Source organism: Chamaea fasciata, unplaced genomic scaffold (assembly GCF_029207755.1).
Source record: "Chamaea fasciata isolate MVZ Bird 193981 ecotype frontalis unplaced genomic scaffold, bChaFas1.0.hap1 SCAF_3, whole genome shotgun sequence".
NCBI classification, from domain to species: domain Eukaryota; kingdom Metazoa; phylum Chordata; class Aves; order Passeriformes; family Sylviidae; genus Chamaea; species Chamaea fasciata.
Genome location: NW_027094088.1, coordinates 100,210,469 through 100,225,961, shown reverse-complemented (window position 1 = coordinate 100,225,961; position 15,493 = coordinate 100,210,469). Strand labels below are relative to the sequence as shown.

At 37.1% G+C, this 15,493-nt stretch overlaps 1 protein-coding gene across 1 annotated transcript in view; it reads right to left on the bottom strand.

The window, feature by feature from the left end:
* GREB1 (growth regulating estrogen receptor binding 1) overlaps positions 1-15,493 on the bottom strand; it is an 87,925-nt gene that overhangs the window by 37,657 nt on the left and 34,775 nt on the right. Inside the window, exons 3-10 of the mRNA XM_066179938.1 lie at positions 13,278-13,403; positions 12,377-12,553; positions 5,509-5,691; positions 5,062-5,205; positions 3,661-3,786; positions 1,633-1,755; positions 638-775; positions 273-458 (exon numbers count right to left, since the gene is read on the bottom strand). Of these exons, the coding sequence (XP_066036035.1) occupies positions 273-458; positions 638-775; positions 1,633-1,755; positions 3,661-3,786; positions 5,062-5,205; positions 5,509-5,691; positions 12,377-12,553; positions 13,278-13,403 (1,203 nt within the window). The remainder of the gene's footprint in view (positions 1-272; positions 459-637; positions 776-1,632; positions 1,756-3,660; positions 3,787-5,061; positions 5,206-5,508; positions 5,692-12,376; positions 12,554-13,277; positions 13,404-15,493) is intronic.

Sequence of the window (15,493 nt, the reverse complement as noted above, 5' to 3'; positions counted from 1 at the left end):
TGCAAGAACAGTGAATTACAGCTCTTTTCCTTTAATTTTCATTGCTGAAGTCCCAGACGATAGCAGAAACTAAACTCTGTATATTTTTAATTCAATCTGTCTGGCCTTCAAGACATAGTAACTTCATTTTGTTTCATAACCATGAATGAAATAGCTTAATATCACATTATGAAAGACTCATATTTAGTACTGTCCTGACCTAGTATTTCCCTTCTCATTTGTCTGCATGTAATATATTCAATGTAGTCTATCTGGAGGTAGAAAAATCTTACCTAGTTGAACAAGGTAGTAGACAGTCAGTAACAGCTGCATTTCCTCAGAAATAGGCTGTATTGTGGATGCACCGTATTGTTCATATGCTCTAGATAAAGACTGTGAATTTCTGTAACAGGTGTACAACAAAGGACTCACTATCACATCATTAATGTTCCCACAAAGATATGGGAAGTTTCCATGACCTACAAAATAAATGTATGTACACATCACATTAATTTCATCATTTTCCATATGTGCGTTAAAGAGTTCTAATTGTCAACCTCTTAAAATGGATAGTGTTAGCAGTGTTTAGGGGTGGGATATATCTTTACATCTCTTGAAAAAAAGAAAAGTGGCCTTGTTGTGGGGTTGGGCGGTTTACCTTTAAAAATAACTGGTTTTGCTTTACAGATTTTCAGCAAGTTGTCAGGAACTGAGACTGGTTCTCCCGAGCCCACCATTGGAGAGGAGGCAGGTCCCACCACAGCAGCATGTGGTAAAGATGACAGGTTTCCTCCATCTAAGATTTCAGACATATTATCACTGGAGTTAGGTCCGGTAATGATTTCCTCAAAGAGAAGTTATTCAGCTTCAGCTCATACCCACATTTGCTAGCAGTATCAACTACTTTTTATAGCTCCATCAAACAGCTCATGACCTGTTACTACAACCCACATCATTATGCTAAGTGTCTTGGAGGACTAATTATGTCACTGCAACACTGGACATCCTACATGCATCTAAAGATTTTGAAATGTTTATAAACAAACAGTTCCAGATAGGAATGCATAAACAGAGAGACTTATGTGGTATTGTATAGTTGTGAGTACATGTGTAGTTATGATTTGTGAGTTCTGTGTGATATATTTAGTGTCACTCCTTCTAAACAGTTTTTATTGCAGTAAGAAGAAAGAACAAAATAAGATTCAATGTGTGCTCAGGCATAACTTCTTTATGGTAATTTTAATGTAAAAATAGTACATTAAAAGAAAACATTTTGGGGAAACTGGGTTTATTTCACTGCATGTCACTCTTGTCTGTATCCAGACCATAAAATCCAAGTGCCAAGAATATAATGACAAATAATTGAAACAATGGATGGTACTGTTATTATGGACCTGAGTTATGATACCAATTTTAATATTCCAGAGGTATTTTGGTGTCTAAAAATGTGTCAAACAGGCATCTTTTGGGATTTGACTGGAACCTAAGGAGAGTTAGGCTCAGGGCCTCAAAAACAGATCAATGGAAATAAAGCATCTAGGTGAGCACAGAAAAATCTCTCATATGAATCTGCATGAATCTTTAAAATATGCCTTCTTCCCCCCATTATTTTCTGAATAATGAAACAAAATCATTACTTTGGATATAGCTTACCATTTTTATTTCTGTTTGGAGCCTGTGGATTGAGTTGCAAGTTCCAAGTTTCAGTGGATGATGGAGATTCTGGTGACCAACCTTTATGGCGCTTTTTTGGAGGCCCTGAATTTGTTAATGTACCTGAATGTTTCAGAGAAATATTAGAATAAAATGCATACAGGTTTGTGCATGGTAATTCAGTATGTTTTGATAGACTGAATGTATTCAACAAGTATTGTAGCAGAAAAGGTAAAGTTTATGAATACAATAATTTTGTGTGGTTTATTTTACTTTGTTGTGTCCTGCTTAAATTTCTTGGAAATTTCTGGTGCAGTGAACTCTTAATTATCCAGATTTTCTTTATCTTATACTAATGCTTTCTCTCTAGTAAGAAAAATACAGTATAAGTACAGTAAGAGACATACTAAGAATCCTTAAAAAATATTAATATCACGAAGTCAAGACTGTGGGCATTTTGGTTCTTTTATTTCCAGACAGATGACACAGTGTTACATGTAACTTATTGAAAAATAATATTCCTAAGGGTTTCAGAATACTTGTAATAAATATCTGAGTTCTTTTCAAAAATTTTCCCATTTACAGGATTTTTGTCACTTCTTGCTGATTCCATCTTTGGTTTTATGTTATTCCATATCAGCTCCTATCAAACTATTTCTACACCTTCCTCCTACTTATGTGTAACTTCAATTTTTTTAAGCAAAAACAACTTTCTCACAGTTTCTTAAGGAGATCCTGATGACTAATTTCTTTAATTTTCTTTCATCATTTTCTTGAGTCTCCTTGTGCACTCCTGCAAACTCCTAGAAAGATGAGCTTCCACTAACATCAAGTATTTCTAATTCTTGTGAGTCAGTGGTCCTCTGGGAACTGCTCAGAAAGTTGCAGGATTGAGGTATTTCTGTTTCTGGACACGACTGCACAGAGTTTGTAACACTGCTTCAGCCTGCCAAGGCTATATCTCCTGGCAGAATAGGTAGTCCCACATAAAATGCAAGGCAACGTAAGATTTTCATGTAAAAATTGTGGGTTTAATTTTGAAAAATTTATTAAAATTAAAGATAAACCCGAGGTCTTCAGATCTAGAAGAAGATTGTTCTCTTGCAGACCCTCACAGACAGATTTCCAGTTACTTTGTCCCTTACACTTTTACCACGCGAGGGCAGCCTTCGGCCATTTGTGCTGCTCATCCTCTCACTTGGTTTCCTGGCATAGCGTTGGGACGAAGTCACAAGATACTTAGAGCAATACAAAGGATTTTTTATTTGACAGTGCTGTGCTCTTTCCTGCAGATATGTTGATATGTGAAATTAATCCTTCTGAAATTAAATATCAGTAATGTGCTGCTGCATTAAAAAAAGAGATTGAGAGCCTGAATGGGCAGAGAAGGAGAATTTGTGATGCCAGCAGGGAAACTTGGGAAGCCTTAACCTAAAATAGAGCTACAGTTTGTTTCTAGCCATAGTGAAAACTAAATTTCTTCCTTAAACAAGCCAGTGACACAGTTTGTGACAGAAAACATTTAACAAAAATCCTGATAATAATACTACAGTGAAGACAGTTTCTTGAATTCAGAGTCAGTTGCCAAAGTCTAGCTCTCCATCCCAAGGTGAACTGCAACAGCTCAATGGGAACTATAATAGGAATCATCCTATGAGTGATTACTTGTAAATATTTCTTAATTCCCTTCACAAAATCTGTTGGTCAAATCGATGCAAACTGACACGTTCTTTAAGGACCTGGGTTCAGAATCTGGTCTCTGTCTCTATTAAATGAATGAACTATAAATATGAGGAAAAAATCCAGTTAATATTATGAACTGTAACAAAACTGTCGCTGAAAACATATAAAGAATTTTTTTTTTTTCCTGGAAATTGATACAGAAAACAGTATTGTGGTCAGAAAGGACTTGGAAGGGAATGGTAATTTCTATTCATTCAGGAAATTACAATCATGATATAATTTGTTCAATGCTTCTGTTATATACATGGAGTTTAGGGTTATTAAACAACACATCCATACAAATACCTAACACTGAAGGTCTTGTCAGAGCAGATAGGTTATTTTTCATCAACTGCTGTTTAGGTGATTCCTTGCCATTATAAACTGCTGAGCTGAATGTGGCTGTTGAAGGGATGTGATCTATGGCTGCAGCTGATAAGAAAAAAAAATCCCAAAGTATTCACATTAAACATTTCTAGGTCAAGATCCTCAGTTGATATAACAAACCAGTCATTTCATCATTGACTTTAATAGAGTCATCAGGATCTGCTCAAGAGTGAATACAATGCTGAATAAAACAATCCACTTCTGACCTCCTACTCCCAATTAAGTGCCTGGGTAAAATCAGATTCTTCAATTAAATGCATATGTCAGAAGCTGTAGCTTCTTTGCATGACCCTAGTTCTTACATAAAGCTTACTCAAGAACCAGGAAAAAGAGAGATGTTTAAAATTTACTAAGCCTCTATCCCAATCTTTCTCTAAGTTTTTTTAACTATGCTGCATTAGAAAAAAAAAAAAAAGGTAAGTGTTCTCAAGCCTAATATGCTTGTAATTAATGTAGCTGTTTTGTAACATCTGAGAAAAAATAGAAAGACAATCTGATATCATGAAGAGATTGATGATTTGTTATGGAAGGGCACCAGGATTCCAGATCACGACTATTTAACAGGCTTCTATCTCACACAGAGGATAGAATATAACCACCACAGATGTGCTTCAGCTCCCCTGTGTAAAAACCCAGGAAAAACCTGTAATAGTCACAAGACACCAAAGAGCTGTGTTCATTATGAAGAAGCTCAGAGAGATCACTCTAGCCTCTATCATCTATCACCTTTCATTTATGTCAAGCTAATGGAAAAGTAAGGGTCTCAGAAAGAATTTTTAATACAAAGAAAGTTACAGTTACTGACCATTAGTTTGTTTTTTAATATTAAAGTCACTTTTGTCAGCAGAAGAAAGAATTCACTAGCTTTTAAGCCGATGCCCATATAATGTCTGTTTTGAAAAGGATTCTGTTCATAGCATGAAATAGACTGGATCAGACAAAAAAAGCTAAAATTACACTGGATCCTGTAACAGTTGTCTCCTGTGACCAGACAAGACAGCTGGAAAAACACTTTAGAAATAAGGACTTCCTAAAACATTTTGGTTTGGTTCAACTGTGCGTAAGCTGCAGAATACCTATTTACTATTTTCTGGCCTTTTATACATAAACCTGACATGGGAAAACGGACAGCGAGAAGCCTTCAAAGTAGAATTGCTTTCTTTCTTTGTAATAGACCTCTAATTCCATTCAACTTGTTTTATTAGGCAATGTGCTTACTTGTTTGTTTGCCTTTGCTTTCACACAAGTACACCCAAATACACAAGCACACAAGAGTTAAGTGGAAGTGGAATCCCAGCATGTTTTCCTTCTGAGAGGTACCTGTTTGCTGAGTCCCAGCTGGAGCACTGGGATTTGCAGGTGGGAGAGGCTCGCTGGAGGTGCTTCCTGAGAGGCCTGAACTTTCTGGCAATTGGAACAAGGTGCTTGAGCAGGTACTGGTTGAAGACTGCCGGCCTCTAAACTCTTAACCAAAAAAAAAAAAAAAGAAAAAGAAAAAAATAAAAAGAACCTTCTTTGCCTTTCTGATAATTTCACACATGAATTGCTTAGAGGCTACAGCACTTGGAATGAAGGAACCAATGTCTTCGGACATGCCAGGCTCATATTAGGTCAGACAATGGCTTTTACAGCTGCTCTAGCAGTCACCTGGCTTTAAAGAGTCTTTCAAATGATCTCTCCTAGGCTTTACACAGACACCAGTCCCCATGGTAGCTAAGCTTGGATGATGAAAACCAGAGCTCGAGGAAGACAGCTTCATTATCTTACCTGCCCCTTTCCAGCAGATTACAGATCCTTTGGTCAGAGCTCCCTGTGCATTCCTGACCAGATAATACTTTAAGTGTTTCTGTTTCTTGGGCTGAGTGGTCAGTTTAAGATTAATGTGATTTGAGAATTCTGTAAAGTAGCAGAAACCCTTCTTGCCACAGCCAACACAATTGCCGGAGAAGCCTGATAAAATAAACAATACACATAATCCAATGAGATAGGTGGGTCACTATTAATAACATTCAAACATGACTCTTTCCAGAGAAAAGCTGTATTTATGTTTTGGGGTTTTGGTTGGTTTTTTTCCACAGAGTGAAATTTTTATTAACATTTTCCTCAAAAAGATATTTGCACTTTGTAGAGAAAGTGTATTGCACTTCAGATAACAGACTGCAAAAACACAGCCCCACGTTTAAAAACCAAATAAAATGGGCCTTTTTTTTCATTTTCTCCCAGAGAAAACGGTCACAATTCCTTTTTATTACCTGCCTGTGAAAAGTTTCTGACTGAAGAGCATTGATTCAATTGCTTAATCCCAGCCCTATTCAGTACCACAGCACATACATGCTTCACTTCTCTTTCAGTTTTCATTGACATATCATTCAATTTCACGGAATTTCACTTCACTCAATTCAATGAAACATGCAATTAAGTCTCAAGAAATGAAGTGTATTTAACCCACTATATTTAAATAGATCTAAACGTATGTATGTACCAAGTTCCTACTATGGATGCTATTTTAGAGATCAGAAAATACTAAAGCATTCCTGAGGTATTAATTTCAAATAGCTTTGTCAAATTATGGCTGGACTGTGTCAGCACTTCACAGCAGCTGAAACTATTTATGATTACAGGAACAAAGTGTCTGCAACTTTATAGACACAACAGAGACATAGTCCTTCCCTGTAAAGCTTTTTGTACTCAGGCTTGATGGGGCATTTGCAGTGATACTGCCATTTCCTCTCACCCTGAGATACACAGCTTGAGCCTCAATAAGGGGCTCATGGTGCTGATGACATTAACATCGTAAATAAAGGGCGCTGCTCACACAGCTGCCTCAAGATTCTTCTTTTTTTGTCCATTTTACAAAATATTTCTTAAGACATTTTCATCTTCCATCAGACTAATGCAACTATCTGAAAATACTTTTATTATTATTATCATCCTATAGGGAGAAATTAAAAGATAATCTTGCCCATGGAAATTTTCTCTCTGTTCCTTATGCATGACCTGAAGTATGATCTTTTCTTTAATTTTAATCATATGTAATGCACATTTTTATGTGTAATGATAGGAATTGAAATGAAAAGGGTCTATTTGGTGAATAGAAACATGGTAAAAATAGAGGAAATACATTACACATAAGGTGGACAATACCATTGAATAGAAAAAAATGGAATAAAGGATCAATAATATGTAAATGAAATTAAGAGCCATTTATGAAATTTATTATTTCAATCACATATCTCAAACAAAATAAATTTATAAACGAATGGTCAATACTTTTTTTCTTTCTGTAAACTACAAGCACTAAAACATAATGTTCTGTAAACACCTGTTACTTGGTTTTCAACCTGAGCAGTTTAATTAGTTTTCAAAAGGTTCAGAAGAATTTATTAAAACTAAAGTTGATGTGGAGATCGGTCTGGTATCCATGGGAACAAGTGGCTAACAGCCATTGAAAGCTGCCTATTATCTCTCTGATCCTAGTCAGTAGGATGATAAAAGTCATTGTGACTCATAAAATCAGGACAAGTCATGACTCTGCAGAATCCTCTGTGTTATATCAGTCAGCACAAAAGCATCTGTCTAACATCACAGAGCCTTGAGTAGCTGCAATAAAAGCAACAACAAAAGGAAACAAAATTAGAATGGATGTGGCAAAAGTTGTAGAGTTTGCATACATTTTATGCTGATTAGGAAATCATCAAAAATGCTTTTGCTAGTAAATGAAAACTTCCCATATATTTGGCAGCACACAGAGCATCACAGCAGCAGCACTGCAATTTTTGCCTGGTTGTCATTTACAAGACTGCACATGTATTCAAATTTACTCTTTTTTTTTTTTTTCCCAAAAGTACACTTTTTAGGTTTTATCATTTTGCTGGGATTGTCTTGACAAAGCACCTTGACAAACCCAAATGGCTGAAGTATTTGTTCAATCCATGTTGGATAGTAGACACAAAATCTTGTCATTTGGATTTCAGATTTTCAGATCACTTTTGTAAAGTACATCTGTCCAAACCAGATTTAGCAATAACTTCTACCTGAAAAAAACCTTTTTCCCTAATCACCTATTCTTAACTCTGCGGCATCTACTGGAAAATTAGTTCACACCCTATACAGCATACAGGTGAGGCCTAGTAAGGATTAAACAGATCTAAATTGTCCACTTGTTTTGAAAAGCCCTTGGAGGACATTTTCTAAGTTTATTTTTTAATTTTCCTTTAAGTCAAATTATCATCTTTTACCTCGAGTTTCTCCAGCCCTTCTGAGTGAGACTCATTCCTTTCTTGCAAGCTCCTGCCAACACCCTTTTCCATCCCATTCCATCTGACTGACGCTCTTTGGTGACAGCCATTGCTTCATTAGTGCAGCTCAACCCTGACACCACAGATAGAACACAGCATGCTCTTAAAGTTCCGGTGCAATAACATGCTGTTCAGCCATTTCTCATTGCAGGGCTCTGCCACCCCTGCTCAGAGCATTTTATGTGGCAAATTGAGTAACACTGAGAACCCAAACATTTCACCATCCTCCTCCAAATGCCCTGCTCATACTATGGCCCAAGGCAGCAGCTGATAGAGGGGCCAGCTTGTTTCATAAACAAGCTGCATTAAATATTCTTCCATACATTATAGAGAGGACAAAGGTCAGGGGAGTTGGGGCAGCCATAAGCTGACTCAATATATCTATGTCATGGGATTGATCTCACAAGAGAATTAGAAATCAATGCCTGGAGTTTAGGGGCTAAAAGCCTTTCACCTTTCAGTCATTGGTTCATACTGAGCTCAGCTCAGTTGTGACTAAAGGCTGTTCCCCTCTGAAGTTTGTTTAATCAGAAGGTGTTTGATTGTGTCTGTGATTTATCATATGCATTTGCTTGAATTTGCTCACATCACAATGATCAATTGTCCATAATTTAAAAAGCTCTTCCACAGCAGGGACCTTGAGCTCTGAAGAAGGACCTTGGACCAAAAGGTTATGAAACCTGACCTATGTTCTCACTGATAAAATGGTTCTTTCAGATCTACAGAGAGCTTCTGGTAGGGATAAAGAGAGGACTTCAGAATGGAAGGACATCCACTCAATATTGCATAATCAAATCTTTCATAAAATGGCAGAAAATTTTCTTCTTGTTTCTCTTATAAATGAGAAACAGGCTTTTAATTAACATTAATATTTTGGTGGAAAGTTTGCAGCTTGCTTAAACAAAGAATGATCATATTTTCAAGTTTTCACCACAAGTATTTCTTCTTTTCAGTTCTACTCACAGAAAAAGGCACACAAACACTGACAATGCTCCATGGTTTTCCCACTTACTCAGTACCACTCCATTTGAAGACTGAAGTCCTATGTCTAAAAATGAATAAAATCAATACAGTCAAGCTGGAAAGCTCCATTGTATGGAAACTCAGTACTGCTACAAAAGCCCAACAGATCATTGCATATTTATAAGAAGCAGTCACAGTATTTTATGCCACAATGTTTTCATCTTACATACAGCTTACAATGCCAGCAAACTAATCTCTTCCTCTGTCATTCTGACCTCAGGGACCCACTGGGAAAAAAAAAAAAAAAAAAAGGATTTCTTGTTCCCTGCTAGGAAAATAGGCAGCTGTTTGGTCTTTTGGAAAATGATGAGTGAATAGCTGCTTTGTTTATCATGAGAGACTTCCCTGAAGAGTGAGAACTAGGAAAAAAAAACCAAAACAAGAAAATTTAAAAACCCTTTCAGAGTGATACACGTTTACTGCTTTAATTAGGAAACAATAAATATCTCACTATCACAGATCACTTCCTCCATCTCAGCATTCCTTTAGACTGCATAAAACCCAAGAAACAGCTTCCTAAAGGCAAAAATCTGAAACTGTTTTGCGAAGAAGGTAAACCTGTGATCTAACATGATTAACAGAATCAGATGAGGAACATGCCTACAGACAGAAAACATTTTCGTTGTCAAAAATATAATCTTTTCTAGAAACAGTTAAGGTTTTCTTCCTGTGGAATAACACATCAGTTGTAAAAACTAAAAAACAAAACAACCTCCAACAGAAATGACTTTCAAATCACAAGCACATCTGCCTTGATGGTGCAACAACTTGGTAGCATTATCAATAAAATGGCACATGCCTCAGAGGAATATCAGTTGCCCGAAAAGAGAACAAGATTATAAGTCGAAATCTGGCCCTGAAACTACTGAGACATTTCCTGCTTTCTTCTGATCTTTTTGTACAATCCACAGGCAGCTTCACAAACATATACAGCAGACCATAAGAAATCAGGAAACTATTGGGTGACTCAATGATGTCTTCTCTCTTTAAATAAACTCTTTTGAAAATATTTTAACACTACTGAGTAACAGCTGCCTCACAAAAATACAGTATATTAAGAGGAAAAAGCATGAAATTAGGCAAAAAAAAAAAAAACCAACCCAGTGAGGGTGAAGGGTTACAAATTCTGTGTCTGTATCACCAACAAGCCTTACTAAAAGTGTGGGATATACTCTTGTGACAGCTAATTTCAATTCAAAATTAATCCAATTCAATTTCCCTCTAAACTTACAAAGGCTTGAAGGGACCAGTTTCCATGCTGTTTCAAAAGGCCAGCATCTTTGACGGAGTACTGCCTAAACTCAAAATACCAAAAATAAGGCTTCTGTGCTGTCTTGAAAAACAAGACACTAAGTAGTTTCCTTTCTTCATATGACGTGTTTTCAATTTAAATCTACTGCCAAACAGAGATCGCTGTGCTACATTAACAGATTAGAGAATTGACAGTTAGAGAAGTGACGGTTCTGGTTTTTATCCCACTGTGTGTCCAAAACCATGAGACTACTCATGTCTGCTTCTAATTTTACTTCCCCTGATTTGAGTTGCACTGGCATATGAAAACCTGAATCAAACAATCATTTCTATCCACAGTATGGTCTATTGTACAAATAGTATACTATCCTCATGTTAGTATGATATTATTTTTTTATTAAATTATGTATTATGATACGTAATTTTTTTCATTACATTAGGGACCAGGAACATTGTTTTATCTCCACCTTCCAGATGAAGACTTTGGATCTTAAAGTATGTAAGTTCTTTTATATTTGAGCTTCTTGTAGAATACATAAAAGTCATACTACAGAGTTATTAGAATTCTCTGCAAAAGAAGGTGGTTCACTGGGGTTTACGCGTGTAACAACAGTCAAAAATAAGCATTTAAATGGTTTCAGGAAACTAAGATGTATTAAATAAGCAAACTGAGGATGCAAGTAGCATAAAACCCTTCCAATTACGTTCCTGTTGCCTTTTTCTGTTCTTGTTTAGCACGCAATTAACAAATACACTACTTCCTCTCTGCTAACAGCCTAAGGAGCTTAAGCTGTTAATAGTGCTAGCACTGAATGACTTGAGTGGTACAACATTCCTGTCTTTATCTTTAAAATGACAACACGTGGGTGATTTACAGCCCTCCTAATTCTTTTACAATCACTGGTCAAATGCACTGTGACCAATCCAACTCTACAAGATCACATAGGAAAAGAAATTACTGTACATAGAATCACATTATGCACCTTCACACTCCACTGTCAACCCAAATGCCTTGAAGACCTGCTCAAACTCAGATAACAACTGAGTTCATGTCATATCCGTCAGTGTTTGTGAAATAAATCTCTTAAAATTCTTGGGAAATGTTTCCCTTTAGTTATTCAAAGCTCAGACTGGTGTACAAATATATGATGCATCATTTTTTTTGTTAACTATGGAAACAATATATACGAACCTGAGAGTGTCTGATTGCAAATTGAGTTCCCCCTCCAACTATGTACCACCTTTCCCAATACAAAAAAAATTCCATTTTAATAACATTAATATTCATTTAATTAATTCACATGATTTCAGATCTTCCCTATTTGGCTTGATTTAGATGAAGTTAATGACAATCAGCAAGACTATAATAAAAATAGATAGAAGGATCTATTGTTATGTTAGAAGTAAAGCTTCTAAGTACATTAAACACAATAAATTGAAACACCCTCCAAAGAGTATTTTTCAAACACACAGTGTTAACTGATTACACATATAGGAAAAAATTCAACTTATAAGCACTCATATTTATTTATATTGCAATGACAGCAAAAAGTTATAGGTTAGGATCCAGAACCCAAGCTATTGTTCAAACACAGTGGAGAATGTTAGCCCTATCTCAATTGAAATCAATTTGAAATGGTCATCTTTTTTTGTAATCTAAACTATCATTAAACTGTTTACGTGTATATAGGAGCCTGAAGTTTCCACTTGGCAGGCCTACAGTCTGTACACACCCGTATTTGGGCAGCTAAAATAGACACAGGCAGCAGTTCAACCAGTCCAGTTACCAGATGTGTATTTCCAGCAACTAGGATATGCACCAGTCAAATAATGACTTTAGCCATGGACTAATAGACAGAAGGTGATGAAGCATCTCTAATGAAGTGGCTCACTCTGCATCTTTCCAAAGCAAACACAGCCAGCTCTGACTTATTAACTTCTTGTGCATGACCTGTGAGCATTACTGTAGATGTGGAACAGAAATAAGATCTGCTGAACTCTAAAAACAATTATCTATTAATTGAAGCCACAGAAGAATCCACTTACTGCAGGCAGACACTTACCCAACAGGGCATTGCGCCCATTGTCATCTGGCAGGAATCTTTTATCCACAGCACACACTAACAGGTGATCAGGTAAATTTGGTGACTTTGCACCAACAAGTAAAAATCCAGATGGCACCTCAATATGTTCATTAGAAATTGAAACCAGTCTCAAATCTTTACCAGCCTGGCAGAAACCTAGAAAAAAAAATCAATTCAATTTATTTTAAGTTGAAAAGATGTTTTTGTTTTCTGCTCAAAAATGTCTTCATTAAAAGACTTCTTATATTTTTAATGAAAAAAAAAGTCTTACATTCTAAGATCAAGGGCATATTAAAGATCATTTTCTTGCCTGTAGTTTGGTCATCCATAAACAAACAAAAAATTGAAAATGTACAATGAAGTTTCTCTTGGTAGTAGTTTGTAACCTACATATTTATGGAACTCATCACTATCATCATAACTTACGTCAGACATTCAAAAAGGGAGAAAACAGTTCTTGAAATCTGGTTAATTTCACCAGCTTTTCCTGGGTTTTCAAATATTTTTTACAGCTTCATAGAATAAGATACACTTTAAACAGAGTAGTGATTAAGCAGTAAGAATTATCACACTCATTTTAGCACATGCTATGCCTGCAAACTCCACATTTTAAAGGCTGTGTTGCCTAAGAGAACAGAAGTTCTGTCTTTGTGCCAGGCATTCCAGCACAAATGCTTATCTGACACTGAACAAAGACCCTGTCAGACAGAAGAGCAGCTGAGAGCAATTCAGCTTTATGTAGCAGGTAATGAACACTGACATTTTTAGGATTTCTATATCATATAGATTATCTCATTCTGACAAATTATAGGAGAAATAGCCCCAATTCTACTCTTTTCAGTAGGGCAAATGCTCCTGACAGCATGGTTTGTCCTCTTACCATCAGTAGTGCAACATCCTTCTGGGGGAGGCTTCATCTGGTAAGAAAGAGGAGGACTACTTGATTCTGAGCCTTCTTCTTCCTCCTCTTCTTCTTCTTCTTCCTCATTATCTGCTCTGCTGCCTGCTGAAAATTATCACAGCATAAATGACTTGGACAACAGAAAATGGTGGCAACAAACCAGTGAGTGAACAGGGTGACCCCATTACAGAAAGTATTAGAGCAAACTGGATTCTCTACTCTTGACAGTGACTCTACTGTTGCCAACTCTTGATAGTTATTGTTCCTTAAAGCTCCAACTTCCAGTCATGCTTATGATAGAATGTCTTGCACCAAGAAAATAAAGATGTTAATTCCTGTGCAAAAGAAGTTCAAAAGCATGACTCAACTGCACCTGAGAAAGTAAAACACCTTTAAGGACAAATAAAAAGAAGCCTCAACTTATTAATTTTTAAAATCTTATTATTTAAAGGTAAGTGCACAATTTCTAGGGGACTAGCTTCTAATGCGTGACCTCTTGCTGATCAAAACAGTGTAACTGTATCCTTTGTTTATAATATTAACAGCCAATAAAATCCACAGTCGTTACTTCTTGGTACTTTAGAATGTCCTGGCTACAGTCCAAGTACAGAGTTTATTAATTAGCTATTGACCATGTCCTTGGTTTTGTACAGGACACTGAAAAAACAGTTCCTGCTTGCAACTAGTTTCACCACAGATGATGCCACGACAAGAACACCTAATTCTCAGCCCGTCTGTCTCCTACCAGAATCCAGAGCTCCAAGTAATGCACTGACACTCCCTGTGTATAGTGTATAGTGTGTACAGTGTCACGGAAAGAGAGATGTTCAGGAAGACAATTCACACCAGCCTGTGCTTGGACAGTGCTAGTCCAGGAGGCACTATGGAGGCAGTACTGAATGCTGGAGAGGAATACATGACGTAAGCCTCAATTTTTAAAATGTGTCAGGTGTGTTTAGAGAGAGGGCTTTATTGCTGTGTGATTCACCTCTTCAGCTAGAGACTGCCTCTTTCCTTCTCTCCACCCAAAAGACAATGTCTTTTTCATGCATGATGCAACAGCTCCAGCAAAACATACTGACCAATGGCTCCATCCCCTCTTGTAGCTCAGATGCAGTCATGGCAAATAGGACGAATGTGCCAAACAGAGGAGAGCAATTAACTGGTGAATGGGGAAAACACTTCTACAGACAGGACTGAGGAACATTTTACATACAAGAGAGGCAGTGCACAAGTACTAAGTGAACCTAGTGGGGTTTATGTCTTAGGCTTGTAGGCTTGTAGGTGTCTGTAGGGACACACCTGCAGCAAACACAACAAGAGCTTCCACTGGCAAAATTGGGTGGTGAAGGCCTGCAGGTACTTGAGGACCAGCAGGAAGCTGAATAGCTGCTTGTACTTGAGCAAGTAAAAGAGCACTTAGGCACTGACATTGCTCTGTTGATCCAGGTTTTAGTCTTGAAACAGAAAAACAGTGAAGCAGTGCAGTCATCCTCCAAAGCCCAGTGTCTACTGTCTCTTTGCTTCAATTGACTTCAGATCAGGTACTCAGAATTCCATAGGATATCATTAAGGATTTATCTTTTCTCTTCTATGACCCTCCTCAGAATATCCTTTTATTTCATTGACAAATTATTGTACAATCAGCTAGACAACTACTATAGCATAAATGAGAACTAGGGAGGAGAAAGGAAATCTGGAGTCTGAAGATTTATCTGTCAAGGTCATTAAGATTTACAGTCCAATCCAAGAAGATGTGAAGGGTATGCTTACTTTTGAGCTCTGAACATTAAGCTCCAGTCCTGGTGCACACAACTAAGAACAGAACACTAAACACAAGTGTTTTAAGGGCATGGTGTAAAGACAAAAAGGCTGCAATCGAATGAAGGGAAAAGTGAAACTCTTTATCGATACTATTTAACCAAAGGGTAAGTTGTGTTATGACATAACCTGGACAAACATTTAAATGCAATGCAAAAGGGCTGAGTCTGTCTCTCCTCTCCTTCCCCTTGCTCCTAGACAAGAAATTCCTTCCTTCCTTCCTTCCTTCCTTCCTTCCTTCCTTCCTTCCTTCCTTCCTTCCTTCCTTCCTTCCTTCCTTCCTTCCTTCCTTCCTTCCTTCCTTCCTTCCTTCCTTCCTTCCTTCCTTCCTTCCTTCCTTCCTTCCTTCCTTCCTTCCTTCCTTCCTTCCTTCC